The following is a 23,017-nucleotide window of genomic DNA, read 5'->3' on the forward strand; positions in this document are numbered from 1 at the left end:
AACGGCTTGATTATGGGGCATGTCTATATTATATTCTATATTACTGTAACCATGCTTCATCATAAGAAAATGAAAATCAAGAAGAGGAAGGAAAAAAAAGCATCACATGTGAGATGCAGTGGAGTGGAGTGCATTCTGGGTATTATGAAGGAAGTAAACACTCACTTTGAGGAAAGACAGCAGCAGTTCGATGCCTTCGCTGTCCAGCCTGGAGGAGACAAAAGGAAGAGCAACAGTTTACTGCCTGCCCGTGGCACTGGCTGACGGAAATGTGGAGCATCATGGGAAGAAGGAAGTGGACGGCTGTCTGTGAAATTTTCCACAGGATTTCCTGCCCATGGCGCACACACACACACACAATTACTCACACAGACACAGACTGACCACAGTACCTGGGAGCGTGGTTGATTAATGGCTGTGGTTTGTATTTGGGAAAGTTGTAGGATTTAAACTCTTCAATGGAGGTGATTCCCAGCCAGTTCTCCTCTGTGGGCGTGCCTGAAGTCAAAGAATCACAGCCTGTTAGAGTAATAGACTAGTAAAGAGGCAATACCGTAGACAGTGAGACACTGCGTTAGCTGTGGTGATCGGGCTTGGAAGGGGTCACTCACCCAGTAACCTGAAGATGAGGTGGAGCTCATCTTCCACAGTGGAGCCGGGGAAAAGCGGCCGACCTGCAGCCATCTCATAGAATATACAACCAACACCCCTGCATACACACACAATACACAACCACAGAACAGTAGTGTCATTTAAGTGCTAATTATTTTTTGAATTAAGTGATCCATTGTTTTGTGTATGAAATGAGGAATGGTAGTTAAAAATCACTAAAAACAAAGGAGGAGGTTTCACGGTCTGATAGCGTGCCCATAAGTACATTCTAGCAAATGGGCAACAAATTAGCTATTGACAGCTACTGGCTCTTTTCTTACATGCCTTTATGTAACCTTTAGCAATTATATGAGACACACCATGCTTTAAACCACCTCCAATGTTAAACCAAAGCCATGTACAGTAAATAGACAAATGACAAAAGTATTGGGGCACCTGACCATTACACTAACAGGCATTTAAATGACATCACATTCTGAATACACGGTTGTGAGAACAATTATTGTTGCTATGCCTGTAGTAAGTGTTAGTACTGTGAGCACCAGGGTTCTTGTGAGGCTCGTACCACATGTCAATCTGTGTTGAATACTCAGAGGATCCCAGCAGGACATCAGGAGGCCGATACCAAAGAGTCACCACCTCGTTGGAGTAGGTTTTAGTCGGGACAGACTTGGCCCTCGCCAGACCTGTCAGACCACCAGAGACATAAAGAGACATAAGCATTGTCTACATACAAGAGAAGCGTTACATCTGTATAAAGAGCACAAATGGAAATAATCCCACTTTTTTCAAACTTTCCTTTCCAAATTTCTTGCGAGGATGCCAGACATACTCGTGCTGCCCCCTCCTCTACCGCCCTACAGACAATCAGCTGATGCCGTGGTTCCTCTTACCGAAATCAGCCAGTTTGAGTTCTCCTTTCTCGTTGATAAGGAGGTTCTGGGGCTTCAGGTCCCTGTGGAGAACTTTTCTCTTATGACAATACGACAGCCCTCGCAAAATCTGGAACAGGAAAATCTGGGAAGACATGCAGAAACTTCATGTTATTAATGTCTTACCACACAATATTTTTTTAGTCTTTATTTGTCCTGCCTAGTTTTCATGGTTAGATGTTATTTTTCTTGCATTAATGGTGGCTCAACTTCCACAAAAGGAGGGAGGGGGGCTGCTAAGTTCCTAGAACTACAAACAGTGATAAGTTAATGGCCTAAGACAGAATGAGTCCATTTTAGAAAACCCAACACATTTATTTTTCAGCATAGTCCCCGGGTACATTTACACATTTAGCCGTGGGGTCATTAGTGTCAAAATGGTGACCAGTGAGCCCCTTCCTCATCTTAGGCAAGAGGTAGTAGTCTAAGGGTGATACCCTTTCCTAGTGGACCACTCTGGGTGATAAGCCCTTGAGTCTGAGGTAGCGGATGACTACATGAAGGCTGGTGTCCATTTTTTTCAGACAATGCTGACTTGGAATTTTCATATACCCAAAATAGAAATATCACAGTAGAATAACTTTCTGTGTAATCACACAAAGAGCTGAACTGCACCTGCACTGAACTGCACCTGCTGTACAACTCATCTCCCTCCACCTCAGTCCTCTTATCAATCACCCTTCGTTATCTGGTCATGTTAAGGGCCACTGACTGGTGCGAATTAGCAGCAAAAACGTGGCTCTTCCACAACACTATGCAGTCTCATTACGAGCACACATACAAAAGAGGAAATAAAAGCCCACAGGGTTGAGAGCAGAAAATGATTTTTCCAGTGAGAAGAAAAAAAAAGCATAATAAAGTAAAGAGAGCAGAATAGAAAGTGCAGTCAGTAAGAGTTATCCTCACCTTCACATTGTGCATGCTCATTATATTTCCACAGTCATCCATGTACTGCTTCAGGTCCTTATCCTACAAGGAGGGGCGACACCATCAGACAGGAAGTAGATACACTGACACCTATGGAACATCTCTACACTGATTTTCACAAATTATAATAGAATTTTTCACACGCACTTCACCTTTATGACTCATTCTGCTATCTCACACATACTCTTGATGTATTATTTTCTTCCTCATAAAGCGGTAATAATCTATGCTAATGTTTCTGATCATTTGGTACATTTCCTTCCCGCACGTTATTTCCCAGTGCTTTCATCTTGTTGCTCCTGAATATGTAAAATAACGACGACAGCCTGGTTTTGCAGCACTTGATGACTCTTCAATTGGGAAAATTCATGTAAAAATAGCCATTAAAAAAAACAACAAAATAAAACAAAAAAAAACAGCTGGAAATGTCCTTTAATAGATGCCTAATATCAGCTAAATGTATTTTCACGTCTCTCTCTTTATATTAAATTTACAAGCACTTTGTCTGAGAAGCTCTGCACAAAGACAAGGAAGCAGAGGGTCTTACCAGATACTCGAAGACGAGCGTGAGGCTCTTGTCAGTGTGGACGATGTCGTGTAGCGTCACGATGTTGGCGTGTTTGAGGTCCTTCAGTAATGACACTACAGAGACAATGAATTGCGAGTGTTTACAGAAGGAGAGATATGTTACTTTTTTTTAAATGAAATAATTAAACAAATTAATTAATAAATGAATCTGGAAAGGCATACAGATTTTTTGGATTGTTATGTTTTTATGATTTTGAGTTTTGCATTTTTGAGTTTGAATTGATAATTTTAACAATGAACTAAAAAGTTCAACCTCCAGTCAGATTATTTTAGAAAATCAACCTGACAAAAGTTTTACTTCCCTGAACTTATAAAATATCAAAATAGAGGAGACAAAAGCTGATTACCTTCTCGGATGGCGGTGCATGGTGCTCCTTCCTCGTGCTCCAGCCTGATCTCCTTCAGCGCCACCAGGTTGTCAGTCAGCTTACTGCGTCCTTTAAATACTGTAGCATAGGTTCCCTGAATGCAACACATAACACTGGCTCAGTACTCCTGAATTAGCATTAGTCATACAACATATTTCCTTCATAGATAAGTGTCAGAAGGGATTTCAGGTCTTCATTACCTCTCCCAGTTTGTCCAGCTTAATGTACGTCTCCAACTTGCCAAAGCCAATCTCCGACTGAGGAAAAAACAGAGTCAGAATTAAACACGGACAAAGTCACAATATATAACAATACGAGGTTAAAGTAATTTTGAATCAACTCATCTCAACAGATTTATAGTATTTTTTTTACTCAGGAACCTGAAGCTGCTCCAAATTTTCAGATATTCATTCAGACAAACTCAAAAACAAAATGCAGATGTGTTGCATTCTGGTCTATTTTCTGGTCTGTTACTGTTCTCTTAGAAATTGGTCTCTCTGCCTGTGCCTTCTGTGATGGATTACTCTCTGTGTGTTGAACAATGGTGGAAAAAAGCAGCTCCGAGCTTCCTCACCAGATAACAAAACCTAACCTGTCAGAAGCTATCAGAGGCTTTCAATCTGTTTGCTGTCAAAACTGCCCTCTGTCTTGGAGTCATAAGTCCATTGTGGAACACACAGACATTGTCCACATATTTCTAGATGCAGTATGACTTAGGCTTTTTGAGGATATTATTATTATATCTAATGTCCTTCATGAATAATTATTTATATATCTGCTCAATTATTATAGGAAAAAAGACACTCCTTACAACTCCTGAGGATCACCATGTTTTTAGTTTTCTTTAGTTTCAAAGTAATCCGAAAATGCAGCAGTCTTGATTTTGTGTGAGGACAAACATTGTCCCTGTTTCAGATCAAACATTTTCTGTTACATTTCCTCTATCATCTTCTTGAGTGGCCAGTAGAGAACTGCCCAAAAGGAGAACAACAATACATAAAAGTACTAAAGCAGCAAGAAATGCAGTATTTTTACCTGATCCTTCAGAAAGAAAAAACCCCATCTGTTTAGCACTAGTGATAACTTTTTTAACCTTTGGTGTCATTGTTGATAAACTTTGAATACGCATAAGTCGACGTCTGCAACGAAGACAGCGCACAACAGCTGAGTGTTATGATCTAATCTGACGGTCTAAAGGCAGGTGGTGAGCGCACGTGACTCCAGATTAACCCATCCTGGTCTCACACTGGGCCAGTTGCCATGGTAACTTGCACAGAGCGAGTATGGTGACAGCACTGCAAAGCAATAAAGCCAGGACGCACAGTCACAAAGACACACAGACACTGACCAGCGAGGCTCGGCGCGAGCGTCGGCTGAGCGGCTGATCGAAAGGCGGGCTGCTGAGCTGCAGCTTCTCCAGGTAACCGTCAGGAATTCGGATGTCAGCAGGCAAAGATAAGCGCTTGTTGAGGTCCTACAACACACACAAGTAAAGGAATGATTAAAATGTTTAATACAGACATTCCTTTAATGGATCCGGCCAATGAGTTTTTTACATCAAGCCAAAAACCTCTATAGCAAGCAAAATAGCAAAATTCTTGCTTCTCATACTGATTGAAGTTGAACACACAGTGTCAGTTAACCACATGAGTTGATGGTTATGAGCCACTCAGTTCTGCAATCATGCATAAGAAATATACTGCTACATGCCTCGCGTCTATATGTGGCATGTAGCGTATCTCAGCAGCCAGCAGCACAAGACAATGTAGGCAACAGAGTCCTCCCATCCAACCACACACACACACACACACACACACACACACACACACACACACAAAGTGTCGAAAATAACTCGCTCTCATCTCCTCCTACTCCCACAGAGAGAAGACAGAGATCAGGTCGATCACCATCTTATGGAGGGTAACAATAAGAGGCTGCGTGTCGAGGCGTGACTGCGGCCGAACAGAAAAATCTTTGTAAGCACAAATCAGATTGTGAAAACACACCCCTGGAAAACAAAACAGCAGGCGAGACTAAAAATCAGACATGTTTATTAATGTTTGTGCCTCGTGTTCTCAGCCTATATTTATACCGCAGGCTGTTGTTGTCAATATTAGGGCACTTATTGTTGAGTGATCTATTCTAGGATCAAAAGACCACATCTGATAGCAGTTAGGTGACATAATGCCGACTGATGTGTGGAAAAACAAGGCTGAGTGGAGTGAAAATACAGTGAGAGAAAACGTCACATCTGTTTGGCGCTTTCAAATTTGGCCTCTCCATAAATACCATCAACTTATCCCCTCTCATTTCATTTACTGTAGTCCTTTGTCCCATGTGACAGTGCTGCCCAGAGGAGATGCCAGCATTATGAAAGCTGAGAATTCAAATAAAAGCTCTCATAATGTAGCGCATATCAGAGTCATGAAGAGAGAAGGGTTATATAATGTCACTCTAAGCTGCTTTTTCTCTGGGTGTTTGTTGCATTGTGGCTCAGCATTTCATCTGTTTTTATTGCATTTCCTTTAATTTTTGCTTTTCCCTCAGCTCGCAAAGCACATTGTCGCTCTCATTTTCTTGGTCCAGTGTGTGTGTATGTGATTTAGGAGGATCTACTGGCAGAAATGGAATATAAAATTCAGAATTCATGTTTTCAATAGTGTTTAAGAATCGTTATGTTTTCGCTACTTCATAACGAACCTTGTACATCTACAGGAGGAGTGGGTCCTCTTCCACAGAGTCCACCATGCTGCACTACCATGTTTCTATGGAAGCCCAGAATGAACAAGCCACACAAGGCCTTTTGCATTTTCGTGAGTTTCACGGGTTTCTCTTACACACATGGAAATGGAGAGCAAAGTGAGGGGTGTTTCACTAGGTGTGATCTGCAACTTCACCACTAGATGTCACTAAATCCTATAGACTAGACCTTTAAAAATTGTTATATGTGCACTTGCATAAAAGTGTTGGAGGAATTAATAGATGAGTCGATCAAATGTTCTTTCAGTACTGATAATACATAATTAATTTGATAAACAGCAAACACTGTGGCCTTAACCTCCATCACAACCTCCAGTGGCATCAAAAGAACCACAAGAAAAGGAGCACACAGAAGCTCATGTAACAGAGCTTACGTGTGTGTGTATGTGTGTGCGTGTGTGTGCATGTGTGTGTGTGAGTGTGTGTGTGCACCAGGTCAGGTCATTATCACCACATCCTTCAGCTCTTCTTGTTTCATGCACCTACAAATGAAATAAACACTCAAAAAGAATGGAAAAAATAGGTCACCAAGTCTGTGTGTGTGTGTGTGTGTGTGTGTGAGAGAGAGAGAGAGACAAAACATGTGGCAAGGTGCTTTTTTCACACATGCTCATCTGCCAGCAGGGGGCATGAGACCTCCAGGCTGAGACACTCATCCTTTTCAGAACAAAACTTCCCGCAGGCTCAACATTCATCAAGATGAAGCTGATTTATTTGGAACATCTGCGTGTGATGTAGCATAAACCCACAGAAAGCCAACATTTAGCATCATTTTATTTGCAGAACAGAAGTTTATAACCTTTTCCAGCTTACATAATGGCTGGTGTGAAACAATGTAACACAAGTCTGACAAATGAATGGTGGCTCAAAGCAAAAATGTCCCAAAAAATTCAGACTAAAAAATAATAATAAGCTAAAATTAGAAACTAATAGTTTCTTTCATTTATTCTATTCATGTTTTATTTGCTGATCTTTGGTAAGTGACTGTCTGGTGTACTCAGCCAGTCAACAAAGCCAATAAATCATCTTTGATCTGGTTAGCATTTTAAAAAATCTGTTTCTGCAGGCTGAAAATATGAACGAAACCCGTGAATGAGAAACTGGATGGAGTGGAGTCCTTTGTGACAACTTTGTCTTCGTATTCACGTTTCATTTAAATACGGCAGAAAAGGAAAAGACAGAAAGAAAGGATTGTTTCTTGTTTAATTTCAAAAGCTACCAACGTGATGTTCTGCTGTCGAGCAGGTGTTTAAATTCCAACACCATCCTGATTCTGGCATAACTTGACTATATTAATCCTTGCTAGAGGAACAAAGGAAACTCCTGTCTGCGCTGAGACGTCTGACATAGAGAACATCACAGTGGTTAAAGCACAGACTCTCACACTGCATCGCTTTAACAGCCGCTGCTGTGGTCCTCAGGGAGCAGGACTGCTATCAGTATCATGACACCCAGAAACTGAGAGCCCATTAGGAGATGAACCCCCCTACCCCGAGCCCCCCCTCAAATCAGATCCCCCAAGAGGGAGAGGGAGAGGGAGAGGGAGAGGGAGAGGGAGAGGGAGAGTAGGAGGAGGAGGAGGAGATCAGAGCAGAGGCAGAGGAGAGGGGGCGAATGGTGGAATGTTGGACTCGATGTGCTAGCCATTGTTTTTTCCAATTATTGCAGCAGTGAGTGAATGTGCGCTCGTGTCTCACCTCCATGGAGATCCGTCGGTGGACACGGTTCCTCAGACAGACGCCGGTTGGTGACTGCACCTCGTCTGAAGACGTTCCCGATGCCTGGTCGCTCTCCCCATCTGAGCCCATCTTCAGGTTCTCATGCACAATATCTATGACGAAACCAGAAGGTACATTAAAAGACATGGAAATAAACAAATATGGTTATTATTCAACGAGTCACATTGGATACATCTGACAAATGATTTATTATAAATCAGACCTGGTCCAGTCTGTGTAATATGATGAACGGGCTGCACTTTGCCTGATATTACACTTTATGCAAATATTTCAAAGGTAGTTTACATCATCTTAATTGCTCCCACCGGAGGAGTTATAGTTCACAAATTCATTAATAAACTCTATCTACCTGCTTACAACTACATGACCACCTTCTCTCCCTCTCTCTGTCTCTACTCCCCCCTCTCACACCCTTGTCACCCCCGAGGCCAAAGATTAAACAACCTGCACCACTTCTTCCAGGCCAGAAAAGCTACCACGGCTACCATAGCAGAGACAGGAGCAAACACACTGATATACAAACCACATGCACCCCCTCCAACTCCACACACACAGTTAATGAGTAGCTATGGTTGAAAGTTCTCTGTCATCAGTGTGTCAACGCCTCCGACCAAGCAGTCTGTCATCAAATGTGAAAGCACAGAGCAGAGAAGTGAGAGAAGAATGAGAAAGAAATCTATTTCCTGTTGATGGATATTAACTGCTGGCAATTATTTCAAAAATGATAATCCTGATTATTTCTTTAAACATCACACCAAAGATTATTAATTACACTGTACGATTTAGGAAACAATGACTGCAGTTTGCACCCTCACAAAGCTCTCTTACTCTATTTATGCACGTTACTGACAAACTTCATAAAGTCCTACTTCATTACTCTGCAGCCACAAGCCGAAGAAGATTCTGACCCAGAATGTGAACCGGTCTGTGGTCATCTGGTTAGAAGGCCAAAGTCTCCTCAGATTCACGGAAATGCTGATCTTCTTTTAGAAACTGAAATGTTTTCAGGATTTTCCTCTGGGTCTGACCCATGTTATTCTACCCATGTCACTCTGTTTTTCACAGATGGTTGACATGAGGTTGCTCTGTTGCTTCTCCATCCAAACTTTGGTTTTGGTTATAGTGGCAGAACTTGATATGCAACAGCAGGGCTTTAAATGGAAGAGAAAATGTAACACTTCAGTATTTCAGTGTAATACACCATAATAGAGACTGTCTGTCTTGCTTGAAAAAAAAAATAATAACACAGGACATACGAGAGGAAGAAGAAAAGTGGGAAGAACAGGAAATTGTTGTGAGGAGATGGAAGACTTCTTTCCTCTTACAGCTCTATCTTCCTTTTTTCAAATATCTTCCTAATTTCTTCATCTATTTGCATCTATTTGGTATGTGTTTTGCTTCTGCAAACACATACCTTCATCCATCTCCTCTGCCTTCACCTCATTTATCAACATGGGTGCACACAGCTGTGCTCACTTCCTTCCGTGTCCAATCAGATCCATCAGTTCCTTCTCATGCTTCAGAATGTGCATACACTGAGAATCTCTCCTGACCACACGTAACAACAAGTGATACACAGGTGTAATAAGGTAAAGCAGTTCCTAAATTTCAGATGCACAAACACAAACTCTGCTGTCATCCATGGGTGTATAGTTGTGTACGATGTCAACAATTTTGCTTTTATTTGAAAAACAAAAAAGTTAAAATCATTACAATTTTAATGAAATCAAACCCTGTTACTATTAATAGTTGTCATTTTTTTTTTAGCAATAGCCATTCAGTGTATTCACATTCTGAAATTTCCCCAATATGTAGTAGTTTTTATTTTCAGTGGTGGAGTCTGCCATTTCCCCTCTGGGTTCAAACTGCCTTCTTAAGTGTGAGAGATTCACGGGAAATGATGCCAGTGGAGAGATCCACCGTGACTGTTTGTAATTTTATGTAAGTAATATCAGGGAACAAATCACAGTCATCACAATGGATATGTGAGCGCTAACCATGATTGTTTGTCAAAATGTGTAATGTTTTTGTAGGACTAACAGAATAAGAAGCAACAGCCACAGCAAGCTGTCAGGTGAAAAGCTATAGGCAACAGGCTGCACACCTCCACATCATCAGCGGAGTAAACAACCAGCTTTTACTGCACCCTGTGGGAGAGCTCTTGTGCAACAAATCAGACTGTGGTCTGTGGAAAAAAGGCCAATTACTGATGGACTTGTCTATTAAAACTAAATGAATTTATTTGGCTGCTCTGCAAACAAACATCCGGGCTCCTGTTGTATTTCTGACAAATCAGCTGTTCCTGCTCGTTATTAGCCTATCATCAGTAACCACAAGTATCACCAAACCTTTAAGAGAGATGAGGTCGACCACATATTCTGGAGGTGTTTCTGTCTGTGGTGAGATTCATTATTCATTATATTCATTGCGTAAAGATGTTAACAATCCATGTTTGAGAAATACAAAGTCTCTTGCTCGCATAGGGATACATTTACAACATGTTGTGCACATTTGCTGGTAACAAGACCTAACCTCACTATAACATCTTCTTCAAAGACCTTCCTCCTTCTCCGTTTTCTTCCCCATAAACTGCCACACTTTCCTCCTCCTAACCTACTTACTGTCTCTCTATAAACTCCTTGCAAACAACTCATTCTTACCCCACTTTCCCTCTTCTTTGTAAACTTCTAAATGATCTCTCTTCCCTTTTCCTGTCACTTCTCTGTATCTCATTTGCATATTTCTTATTCTGCTTCAAAAAACACCTCACCATTTTCTTTCACTTCCCACTTCTTCTCTTCTTTTCCTTTCAATCTACATATTCTTCTTTTTCTCCCATCTTGTTTTCGCAGGCTGCGGCCGACCTGTATCATTTCGACACATTCCTTTGCTACCTGCATCTCTCTAACTTGTGTGCCTCGTCTTCTCCAACATCTCCAAATGATCTCATCTGTCCTACTTTTGTTGCTTTTAACCCCTTTTTACTTTGACATACTTCTCCATTATCTCCTGTTACTTCAGAAACTCCCCAAATTCTTTCGCTCACGAAAATAAGTTTACTTTCTCCCGTCATGTCTTCACCTGCCAACAACTGAACCTGACTCTCTCTCTTCAGAAACTCCTAAGACTGTTTTCTAAACTTGGCAAATTGTTTTTCCTTTTGCTTTCACATGTCGCTTCTCTTCTCTTGCCTCATTTCTTCATCCCTCCCAAAAGCCTTGAAGGTTTTTATTGTCATTTTTGATCTTTCTTTCCCAATCATCTCCACTCCTGTCTTTACCAGCTTTGCTTATAAGCACAGAGCAGAGCAGCACTATGTGGCACATCAATGTCCTACTTAATTGTCCTGTTTTTAGATCCAAGTCCCTCTATCTAGGCCAGGGTCCAGTGCGAGGCTCAGTAAGTGCTTGAGTGTACAAGAATTACCTTAGAGAAGCACCAATCAGGGCCCACATGTTTACTGAAATAATGAACATTACATCACTTGACACCAAAAGAAACTCTAAATAGCAGAGCTAAAGAGTCAAAAAGACTGTTAGCACAGATGCTGTTGATTGTTGCCTAGCAATGTGGGAAAAAAATGGCTAAACAATGTTAAACAAGGTTTGTTTAAGGTTTAATGCAGCATCAGTCTGGTACAGTGAAATCAAAGAAGAATCTGGACTGGCTGCCTGTCAGTATTCCTAAATCTGAGTAAGATAATGCAAACATGCAAACACCGAAGCATTAGTTACCACATATTATAAGCCTTAAAGATAAATGTGTGATCACCCCTTCTGATCCTCCCAGGTTTGCATGACTAAATATTCAAAAAGCCTGGAGGCTGGTAGATTCCACATAACCCACAACAGTTTGTTCTTCTGAACAAACTGCTGTCCCCTGAATCATCTCATCACCCTCTTGGCTGTTCCTTAGCTGCCAGCTTGAAATCTGCTGCTGCTTTGAATCATCCCAACATCGTCCTCCCTTCCAAGCCTCAGGATCAGATTCACTGTTACGGGTCCAGTGTGATGAATCAGTTTACACAGGAAATGCTGTCATGTTTGACTGAATCCCCCATCCAGCTGTCACTTGGGCAAAAACAGGCCTGCTGAGGGCGAAGGGAGGAGCTACCTCACGGGTTTGTGAATGTAAGAAGCAGGATGGAAATATCAGGACTGTGACACGTTTCCTGTTTGTTCCGGGATGCCATCTGCTCCGTCACTACTCACTTCCTTCTGTGTGTCCGTGTATATAAGTGTGTGAACACGTGTGTGTGTGTGAGTGAGTGTCTCACCCAGCCGACTGCCATTGCGTGGCATTGCCATGAAGGACCCCAGGGTGCCACCGATGACGCTGTGCGGCCGGCGCAGCGGGGGCTTCTTGAAGGAGCCTGTGTACTGGTGCAGGAAGGAGTGCATGCTGTGGGACGTGGGCGGGCGGCCGTTCCTCATGAAGGGCTCTGAAACATAATGAAACAACGACTGTCGCGGTTCTCTGAAAATCTAAACAGGGTTTCTGCAGCTGTGTCACAAATCCCCAGAAACCCACATCAGGTATCAACATAATGAAACTAAATGCCAGTTCTTATTTTCTTTAACCCGTTGCAGTGTTTGCTTTATTTGAAATACATGCTGTGTGGCCAAGCTCTGTTTAACAGAAATGTATTCAACATTTGAGATAAGGTCCTGACATTTTCCGAAAATAACAAACATCAGACTAAAATTATCATGAATTGTGTATAAATAAATGCAACACGACATCAGATATTCTCCAGTGTTATGTAATGTTGCAATAACTTTGTTTTCAAAAGCCAACTCAATAGGAGCAGGATGAAATGTCAATACTTTTTAATTATTTAGAAAGAAACTGAGCAATACAAAGAGATTGGTCATTTGGTCAGACACGGTCAAAGTATCCAGTGATCAAATCCTAATCATGCAAGCTGAAAATTTTCTTCAGTTTGTGTCCAAACACAGTTCTTCCTGTACTGCCGGACGGCGGCTTGTTTTAACTTTTGACAGAGCCAGGCTGGCTGTTGCTGCCCCCCCTGCCTTTGTTCCGTTCTTTTCGGCAGGCTAAGGTAACCTGCTGTTGCCTGTAGCTTCACATTTAAGGGGGGGCGGGGGGTGTTAAAGTGCTCATTAATTAGCCTGACTGCCTGGGAGGGACAGGCTGTGGCTCAGTTTGCTGGTCCTGGCCCGGATAGACCTGTGTCTTCTGTCCAAAATGTCCAATTATTTTGGAATCACAAATTAATACCTACTGCTTCTACAAATGTGGATGAACAGCATAAAAATCTAAATAAAATGGTTGTAGTACCAGAAAAATGATAGCTAATGGGCAATTATCTTACTGTACCAATAAGCAAAATCACTCATTTAGCATTGAAATTTTCAATCCTACTTGGATAAGGAATACAAGGAAACCATGTAAGCAGATATCACAAGCCAGTGTTGCACCTGTGGGGAAAGTTCAGACAAACCCGTGCAAAGACATCATAAATGTATTCATTTTGATCTGTATTAGACAGGCTGTAAGTCTGTCACTTCTTGTGGGTTTATCTTTTTGCCCCTGCCAACTTTATTGAGCTCATCCAACCTTTTAAACTGTGGTCCGCCTTCTCACAGACTGTGCTGTGTTCTCACTTGTCAACCTCCAAAATTAAGGTTACGCTGCCTTCAGGTGCTCGGCCGACATATCAGAATTACAGGTCGAGCATATGACGTTGCTATATCAACAAAGGAGGTAAAAATGTCATGGCTACTTGAGATTTGAGCAGGGTAAGGAAACCTTTTCAGTGACCAACATTAAAATGACACAGTATTTCTCATAAATCAATTTAAATACACAGTAAAATGCAGCCACGTGTTTTGCTTTGTTTGTTTTGGAAGGTTCTAATGTTTGACCTCCATCACTGTTGGAGACCAACTTGTAGTTTTTTGTTGATCAAGGAACTCAAGCTCAAGTCCTTCTGGACGTGGAGCAACAGCCAAGTGACTGAAATGGGAAACCTTCTGTAAAAGATGGACGTGTGTGTCCATTTATTCTGGCATTTGTCAGTCACTGGTGGCTGCCAGTCACTTTCATGTGTCAATCATCCAACAGCTTGTTGGAGACAAATTGTACTGAGGTGCCAAAACAGGCAGAATGTTGCATAACAAAGACATGACAAGGAGAGTGTGTGGATGCTTATACTACCTTGTCTTGTGTGTGTGTGTGTGCGTATGCATACGTTCAGCTCCCTTGCGCTTACTCCTGTTACATAACATGATGGAGCGCTACTCCCTGGAAGTCCATTACAGCTGTTACTGATGCACGCTGTACTCTCTCGTTCTTTCCATCAACTTCAGTGCTACATAATTTAAACACCCATGAGAGCTACCAAGCTACCAACCATGTGTTTTGTGCATGTGTGTGTGTTTCATTTTCACATGCCTGCTGACTAATATTATATAGATACTATAAAAATCAGAGCATTGGAATTTCCTCCCTCGGTTGGACTGTGGCACTGATTCTCCACGGTCATACCCAGATTATTACAAAGAACATTCATGGCCTCATACACTCAAAAGTATTTGTGTATTCTGCTTCAACAATGTCATGACAGTATATAGCATATAATAGCATATAGTCAGATATATTTACTTATTTGTCTGAGAGATAAAATGTGTCGAATCCTCACCGTTGTCCTTGGTGCCACCATCCTCGATGGTCATCTGCTCAGCCAGTTCAGACAGAGACTCGTCGATGGTCTGACTGGAGCGGAGCGTTAACGACAGACGCTTCTTAATCCTCTTCATCTTCTCCATAGCAGGGCAGTGCACGGCCTGCGGGACAGACACAAACGCTCAGTCAACATTCGTTCAGCAGTAAAGGACTGATCCACAATTAGACGAATGCAGACAATGTCTGGAAGACAGTTTCGTTTTTGTTGTGCATGAGTGTGCACAGTGTGGGGAATTCCGGAGGTGTTTGTACAATCCAGAGTATCTCAGCTCAGCTGCTTTTAATCCAATATTCATTCACTCTGCAAATGCTTGAACGGCACATGAATAAATAATATAAAGGATAAAATAAATAAAGGATGAATATCCCAGACTTGAATACAGCTGTTTTTTCTTACATGCACATTCACACATACACACAGAGAGAGAGATTAATGAACTGGATTAATGAAAGGAGGAAAGAGTCAAATCAGGTCTGCAAACTCATGCTGTCCCAGACGAGTGTGTTCGTGTTGACGCAGCAGTCGTCCAGGTCACAGGAAACACCTTGCTCACTCTGCTTCAAGTCAGCCCCTGTTCATTGTGTCGCTGAGTTAACGCCCTATGCAAGTGTGTGTGTGTACATGTACATGTGTGTGAAGAATGGGCACGTTGGGTGAGTGGAGGAAATGCAGGGAGGAAGCAGCAGCAGAAATGCTCCGCCCCACCAGACTCTCAGCGCAAAACAAACCGACCCCTGCAGTCACCATCTCTTCCCTTGTTTCGTCTCTCTCAAGGTCATTAGCTCCCCTCATACTCATGAGACACCATCTGCCTGCCTGCTCACCCACACACACACACACACACACACACCCCGACCCCTTCAGAAATTTGTCATTCATGACACTGCGTGGCGAGAATCACTTCATCAATCAGTGTCGCGTCATGTGACCAGAATCTCACACACAACCGCAACCTATTAATCAGAGTGTGTGTACACACTCATTTATACATGGAGGTTTGTGTGTGTGTGTGTGTGTGTGTGTGTGTGGGGCCATGACCTGAATTTCCTCTCGGATGGCTGTGGTTGGTCTAATTAAAACCCAGCAGGCTACGAAAGAAGAATTTATTCATTATGAGATTAAATTTCATAAATATTAATTTCACTGTAGGAATATGGTTTTAACAGCTTTGCGTTAAGTACTTTTGTAACTAAAGCATCAGTTTCAAAAAGGTAAACTACGGTGGTTTGAATCACTGTGAATCACTGCGTACTGACACCACTATAGTCACGTTATTGACCATAACGTGGCTTTTGTTCTTAATACTAAACATCTCGAAATGTATGGATTTATTTCAACAAAACCATTTTGGCTAATGGAAATTCTGAGCAACCAACACATATTTGAGGTGCTTACTCTGCAGGTAAGAGCTGTTTCTGAGGCCAAGAATCAACTGGCAAGGCGACAAAATGAGGAGTCGTAAAAGTGCTCAGAATAACAGACAGTTTGACGAATAGGAAAACTTTGTCAGTTAATGACACTGCTGTGTGATACGCTCGAAAGCTATGAAAAGTAATTAGACCTTTGTTTTGTCAACTCAGAGTAGTCTTAAACAGAGCTATTATTTTGTAGTTTTCACAATATTACTCACGCAATATTGAAGTCAAGTTAAGTGATAGTTGGGTGATATGGATACAATATCATATCACACACAAAGTATTACTGAAAATATTAATAAAACATAATAAAAACCCACATGGGAATGTGTTTTTGGCTAACGCAGTGAATTAAAGATGATTTCAAAGTCAAAGCATTTCAAAATGTTCAGACTTTCAGGTCTTCAGGGTGGATTATTACTGCATAAGTGAGAAAAGCGTTTTTTCCAGACGTTTTACAACTCTGCTACCAAGTGTGTTTGTTGCGCCATCCAGGAACTTGAGTGTGATTAGCCCACTTTTGAAGGGAAGTGTGTCATGCTGGCTCTGGTGGCCCTATCGGCATGCAGATCTGAAGTTGCCATATGCACACTCATACACATACACACACACACACACAAAAAAAAGCTATCAGACAGTCTGGTAATGGAAAAAAAAAGGGAAATAAAATCCCAGCTAATGAGACTGCAAAATCCTGCTTGTAAAGAAATCACAATAACAAAATAAAATGACTGCACTGGAGAAACACGCTCATAGAGACACACAGACACATTCTCTCCCTCGAACACACACACACACACACACACACTCACTGTATGTGAGATAAGCGCTCTTTGTCTCCCTTGTAGGGGAGCGTAACAGAGACGGGTTTTATCTCTGCGGCAAACCAAAACAAAGAGACTCATGTGACATGTGTGTGAGCGTGTGTACTGTATGTATGTGTGAGTGTATTGAGAATACAGCATGTAGCACATATGAATGATAACGTGTTTATGTGAGTGTATGTGTGTATGTGTGTGTGTGTGTGTTTGTGTATGGAGGGGGGGTGACAAACAGCAGATGTGATCTGCCAAGAATGGAGAGACATGGAGGGAAAACTGAGACCCCCTCAAAGGTTTTTCATCATCAGCATCTCCGGAAATTCACACACACACACACACACACATTTTGACCCACATTCCAGACAACCCCCACTACATCACTGCTCTGCCCTCTCCTGGATGCCTCCCAAGTGCAATGGGTAGTCCAGAAGAGAAGACTTCAAAGGGCAAATGAAAAGAGAGACAACAGGCGACGAGGCCTAATTACTGGGCTAATGATTACACATGCACGCGCGCGCACACACACACACACACACACACACACACACCTTCCCACCTCCACTCCTTGTCTTCCTTTCTTTTCTGCCCCCCCCCCCCGCTCCCTTCCTTCTTTTTCCAATTCCAATATCAGAATGAGGTAATGAAACGGAAAATGCGGCTTTTTCTCAGAGATGTGGGTGAAAGTGTGAATGTGAAGAGGAGGAGGAAGAAGACGAGGGGAAAACAGAGAGGAAGAATATGATGAGGGAGGAAAGAAAAAGGAAGGAAAGAGTGAGTTCTTTTGGGTGAACAAAGCCATAATGGAGTCTTTGTGTTTGGTTAAGAGCCATGAAATCACCAGAGTGACTTCAGGCATGTACAGTACTGATGAGAGAGAGAGAGAGAGAGAGAGAGAGAGAGAGATAGGGTGGTGGTGCCACATCAGGCTTAATTTCAGTGGCTAGTTTTGTGTTTATGGCAAATTTGGGAATTAAGAACATTAAGTTTTTTAGGTGACCAATCAAGCGTGGCCCGGTGGGTTGTAAAAGACATGTTTCCTTGTAATTTACTCATTAAACGTGTGTTATCGAAATTTAGCTAGTTGACCCAGCTTGTTAAACCCGGTCATTCATCTAAATAACCCTAATTAAATGCATCATGTATGTGAAGGAGCAGAAGTTGATATCGAATGTATGTCAGATTCTTATCTTCTTAGGTTTCATTAACGCTTACATCTAGATAAAATTTACACGTCTTTTGTTTGCCACTTTTGTCCGCACTTCCAATGAGGCTGAGCAATTAATGAAAATATTATCAAAATGGCAATACGGCCATGTGTGCATCCAAATCACAAGAGCTGCAATTTTTTGACAAGGGTAAAATGCATTGTAACATTACATTATAAATGGAGCACTGTGGTGCTACAAAGATGCCCGGCATGGTACGGCATGCACAACATGCCAGTTTGGTACAGACCCCAACAAAAATGTCCTGAAAATGAAACTCAAAAACTAACGTTTCTACTAAATTCGTGACTCATCTCACAATCCCAATATCTGTCAGAATAATCGCTGGATGATGTATTGGCAAATCATTCAATTCAATGCACCCGACTTGCAAATACCATCACACAAAGGATAACTTGTGAAGCATGGATTGTTGCCTTGCAACCTTATGGGGATGACAAAACTTTGGAGGTGCTGTTAGGCAGATTTTCATGCTTTTGGGCAGAACCAGGTGAGCTAGCTCCCCCTGTTCCAGGTCTTTACACAAAGTTAAGCTAAGCTAAACGGCTGCTGGCTGTAGCTGTATATTTAATAAATAAATATATTTCCAAAATGGTTAAACTTTTCCTTTTATAAAGAAGAGAGATGAACATGTCATGAATTCTTTTATGTGCAGGTAGAAAACTTTTTTCTACGTAGAAACTACTGGAGAGCCTACAGAGAGGCTATATATATATGTATATATATATATATGTATATATATACACAATTCAAAAATAAATATATCAAATAGATTAAAAAAAAAAGATATCAAATATTTTTTGATATCTCCGACCACATCATCTAAACCTGGAGCTGGGGCACAAACACTGAAACCGCTATCAAAAGCATCTCAAACCACGTTATCAGCTTTGTCTTTAATAGATTTAATGGTTCTGTAAGTGTTTCCAAAAAAGACAGAAAAAAAGTCCAGAGGGAGACTTCAGAGGAAGGCTGAACAGTCGCCAGCGCCCATGTCGTTTCTAAATTAAAACAACAGATAATGCAGTTCAAACTGTTGTTCAAAATAGACCCACTCATATGAGGATCACAACCACTTTAAAATAGACCAAATCATCACTTTCCTTTCAGAGGACATGAGGCAGCGAGGACAGAACATATCCCGCTGGGAAAATGACCTAACTAATCAAAGAGATCAACACATCAATACTTCTGTGTTATTTGTGGTCCACTCCTTAGTGCTCACCGGGTCATACTGCCCTGTAGGGTTTGTGTCTGATCATATGAGTCCTTGCTTCTAGTTTTTCCTCATTGAGAAGATGATGCAAAATTTAGCAATTATTACATATTGTTACTGGTCCTCTCCAAAACATACACACACCCACTCAGAGCAAACATACTCTACTGTCTACTGCAGGTGTACCCACAAAGTAAATGCAACTTATGAAGTGGGAGTTACAGATTCTGTTGACGCACTTGAAGGCTGCTATGGATATTGTATGTAACACGATGTATATAAGCTGTTCACAAATAACGATTTTGTGAACAACACAAATGTAGGGCTTTCATCAACAAACCCAGCTGCCAGAAAAAAACTGCAGCAAAATCCCAAATGCATACAAATGTATCAACAATATCAGTTTTAAACACTTCTGATTCCAGCTGATTCCAATGAAAGTTTGAAGTTTCTACTTTGGCTTAACTAAATTCTGAGACAAGAATGACTCGTATACAAACATGATAAAAATGTTGTGTTATTCCTCTGCTTCCAGTTCATTCGATATGACCAGCATGCAGCAAGTAATCAAGGGGGAATGTGAACAATGCCAAAGCTTATTGCTTATTAAAACTGAAATGCTGTGATACTTCCACAGCTATGAACAAAAAGGCCTGATTAAAAACAGTGTTACCATGTTAATTTGTTCCAATCACTTTGTCAGAGTTGGTTCTATGTGTGTACAGCATGTGGGAGGGCAGCACTCCTGGCAAACTTAAAATATATAATGCTGTACTGTATAGTGCCATAATAAGCATAATAGGTTTAGTGATACATAGAAAGACCAACACCAGTAACAAACTGATCTTATAAACGAGTACTGCTTGTGTAAAGAAAAACTAATCTAAAGCCTGATATGCAGAAGCTTGTTTCTCTGTTGCACAGAGGTCCACTGTTGTCCAGAAACTATTAAAACAATCAATCAGTGAGCCCCACCGCTGAGTGGCATGTTCCTTCATTACTGTAACTATGGGCGCCATTATTGTTTTGAGTCAGTTCCACATACACGTTCCCACTGCTTCAAAATACTCACTAAAACACTAAATGCAAATTCATTTATGCCTCACAAAAAAAAACAGAAATTACAGATTACAGAGGTTTTCTTGAAGAATGATAACAGTATATTTTTGAACTGTTAAGTCTCAAGTCATCTATAGGAAAGTTTGGTCTGTTAGCCAGACAGAGTAGGAAAGTCAGACCTTATAATATTTGGGATATGCTGACATTAAGAAAAATATAGAATAAGGCCAGTCTCATCTTTTAATTCACCATGGAAAAAAAAAATCGAAGATTAGCCTCCAATCTTTGGCAGCAGCTAACATTAGCTTCATTTCTTCATCGGTTTCAAATCTCATATGACTCATCAGCTCAGCATCAAACATCCTGCCTATCTTCACTATTATCTAATAACAAGCTGATTTCATAACGTTTATTTTCTTTGTGTAATAATTCAACCGTCAAGTGTCCTTTATCTGTAAATTCTCTCGTTGAACAATTTCTCCCACATTCACAGGTTGCTCGCCACCCACATGCACAGAATGGAAATCGCAGTTTTATTTAAAACAGTGACAAACACAATAATCAAAGCGCTTTAGATGAAAAGCTACAGTCCAGCCGAAAAAAGCTCAAAGGCGAAATCTGAACTTACCCAGGTGCTCACTTTTGATTTTTCCTCATTTACAAACGTCTGCTTTTAGGATCACAGGTGAATATAATGTTTGTACTGCCTCAGGCGCGCTTACATCATGGTGACCGTTTAGAGATCTCTCTCTATCTCACACACACACACACACACACACACACACCGGGGAGTTTCCCTCATATTGCCAGTATACATTACAATCAAAGCACTACTGTCTGTCCTACATGATGTACACCACCACAAAGACATCAAAGAACAGGAGCACCAAAGGGTGTCACCTCTTTAAAGCCTACAGGGTGGATGAATCCATCCATCTGATATCTTTGACTACCGCAACCATGAAGCCTGCTGAAATAAACAATTTCTGGCCAATTTCACACTGACTGTACTTTCTGCTGATTCCCTATATTTTAGCTCTCCAGATATTTTTCCAGCCCCGAACCCAACTGGAGTTTGCATTTTTTCTCAGCGAATGAATATTTATATTTATAATATAAGAACTTCCTAGGTTCTTTTAATGTCTAGAATCTGTGTTTCATTGTCACTTTTTGACAAGGAAAAATAAAGAGTTCAATTCAAAATATCTTCAGCCTCATATCAACGCTATTAGTACATTTCAGCTGAACCCTACTGAGTACAGCCACAAGCATGTGTTTGTGCAGCTATGAGAACACACAAACAGGGCATCAGTGCTGCTGCCCGGTGCAGTGGGCGCTTTCCACTGAAAGACCCTTTGTTTTGCTTGAGAGAAACTAAAAAAGAGCTTCAGCATGACTGATCCAGAGGGGGGAGCTGAAATAACCCAGTGTTTTTCTGTAAAAGCACAAAAGGCTACAATGTTAATATTAATAGGAAATTTCCAGTGGCCATGAATGAAATCATGCCTGTGGATAATAGAGAGATGTAGGAAGAGAAGAGAAACAAGGGAGAACAGTTTCATGAGGTTTCATGGGAGAGATCTGAAGAAAAGTGAGACTGAAGTCAGAAAGTTTAACAACAGACACCAGATTCATCCACACATTGCTGATTTTGATCCCAAGGCTTCAGTCTGTTGAGTGATTACTAGTCAATACCACAATGGGAAATGAGCAGGGCAACTGTTGTTGTTTTCTCATGTGTGAAATCTTTCCAATGCTGCCATTTTTATTTTTCAGTCCACCATGGGACTGAATTTCCTAATCTGTGCAAAAGTCTGTGACTGTGTCTGCAAGCATGCCGATGTTTATCAGCACAGGTCTGCTAGTCAATGAAGTTAGACAAGTTAGGTCTGGAAACAGAAGTTAAGACAACATTAAATATCACAATTTCTACAATGCACCTCATTGTGGTCTCCTTCAAGATTTGTTCCAAACTGTTCTCACAGGAGCAATGAATGCATGGTTCCTCACATGAACATGTTAACTATGGCTTTATTAATGACATCAAAAAACTCTCTTTATATATATCCCCGTTTGGTTTACGCTGGTGGCTCCTACCTGTGCATCACTCAGCTCAACAGCATATATTAAAGTGTTTTTATGGATCAAATGAAAAGGGAAGCAGTAAGACCATTTATCCAGGACAAATGCCTCTAGAACCAAAGCCTTTCATGCTATGTTTACATCCAGCTAATTATAACATCAGAAGGAGACTTTTTTTAAGAAACAGATTTGATATTGACAAAATGAGTTAAAACAATCAAGGGAAAAGGCTGGTCATGTATGGGCAAATAAATCTATCTACCTCTCTACCTCTAGATACACTGACCACTGATTCACGACGTTTGGTGCCCCTTAAATAGCGGAAAACAGACTTAGCACATATGATGGAAGTCCATCAGAGGTTTTCATTTTCAACATCTGTACATTCATACAAGGTATGTATCCTAATACAATGCTCAAGCATCCAAAAACAAGATGCAGAGAAGACAGGAGAAGAGGAATGAGAAGAACAAAGGATTTTGGGGTTTAATAGCAGAGATAAGAAAAAAATGCAGATAAAGACTGAGGAGAGGAAGGGCGAGCTGGAGGGAAGACGTTATTTT

At 41.2% G+C, this 23,017-nt stretch overlaps 1 protein-coding gene across 1 annotated transcript in view; it reads right to left on the reverse strand.

The window, feature by feature from the left end:
• cdk17 (cyclin-dependent kinase 17) overlaps nt 1–23,017 on the reverse strand; it is a 36,326-nt gene that overhangs the window by 4,611 nt on the left and 8,698 nt on the right. The window contains exons 2-14 of the mRNA XM_046379768.1: nt 14,591–14,735; nt 12,203–12,367; nt 7,885–8,018; nt 4,776–4,901; nt 3,628–3,684; nt 3,407–3,521; nt 3,019–3,113; nt 2,451–2,513; nt 1,506–1,629; nt 1,178–1,298; nt 612–709; nt 393–498; nt 166–208 (exon numbers count right to left, since the gene is read on the reverse strand). Of these exons, the coding sequence (XP_046235724.1) occupies nt 166–208; nt 393–498; nt 612–709; nt 1,178–1,298; nt 1,506–1,629; nt 2,451–2,513; nt 3,019–3,113; nt 3,407–3,521; nt 3,628–3,684; nt 4,776–4,901; nt 7,885–8,018; nt 12,203–12,367; nt 14,591–14,717 (1,374 nt within the window). The 5' untranslated portion in view covers nt 14,718–14,735. The remainder of the gene's footprint in view (nt 1–165; nt 209–392; nt 499–611; nt 710–1,177; nt 1,299–1,505; nt 1,630–2,450; nt 2,514–3,018; nt 3,114–3,406; nt 3,522–3,627; nt 3,685–4,775; nt 4,902–7,884; nt 8,019–12,202; nt 12,368–14,590; nt 14,736–23,017) is intronic.

The sequence above is a fragment of the Scatophagus argus genome, chromosome 22, assembly GCF_020382885.2.
Source record: "Scatophagus argus isolate fScaArg1 chromosome 22, fScaArg1.pri, whole genome shotgun sequence".
In the NCBI taxonomy this organism is placed as follows: domain Eukaryota; kingdom Metazoa; phylum Chordata; class Actinopteri; family Scatophagidae; genus Scatophagus; species Scatophagus argus.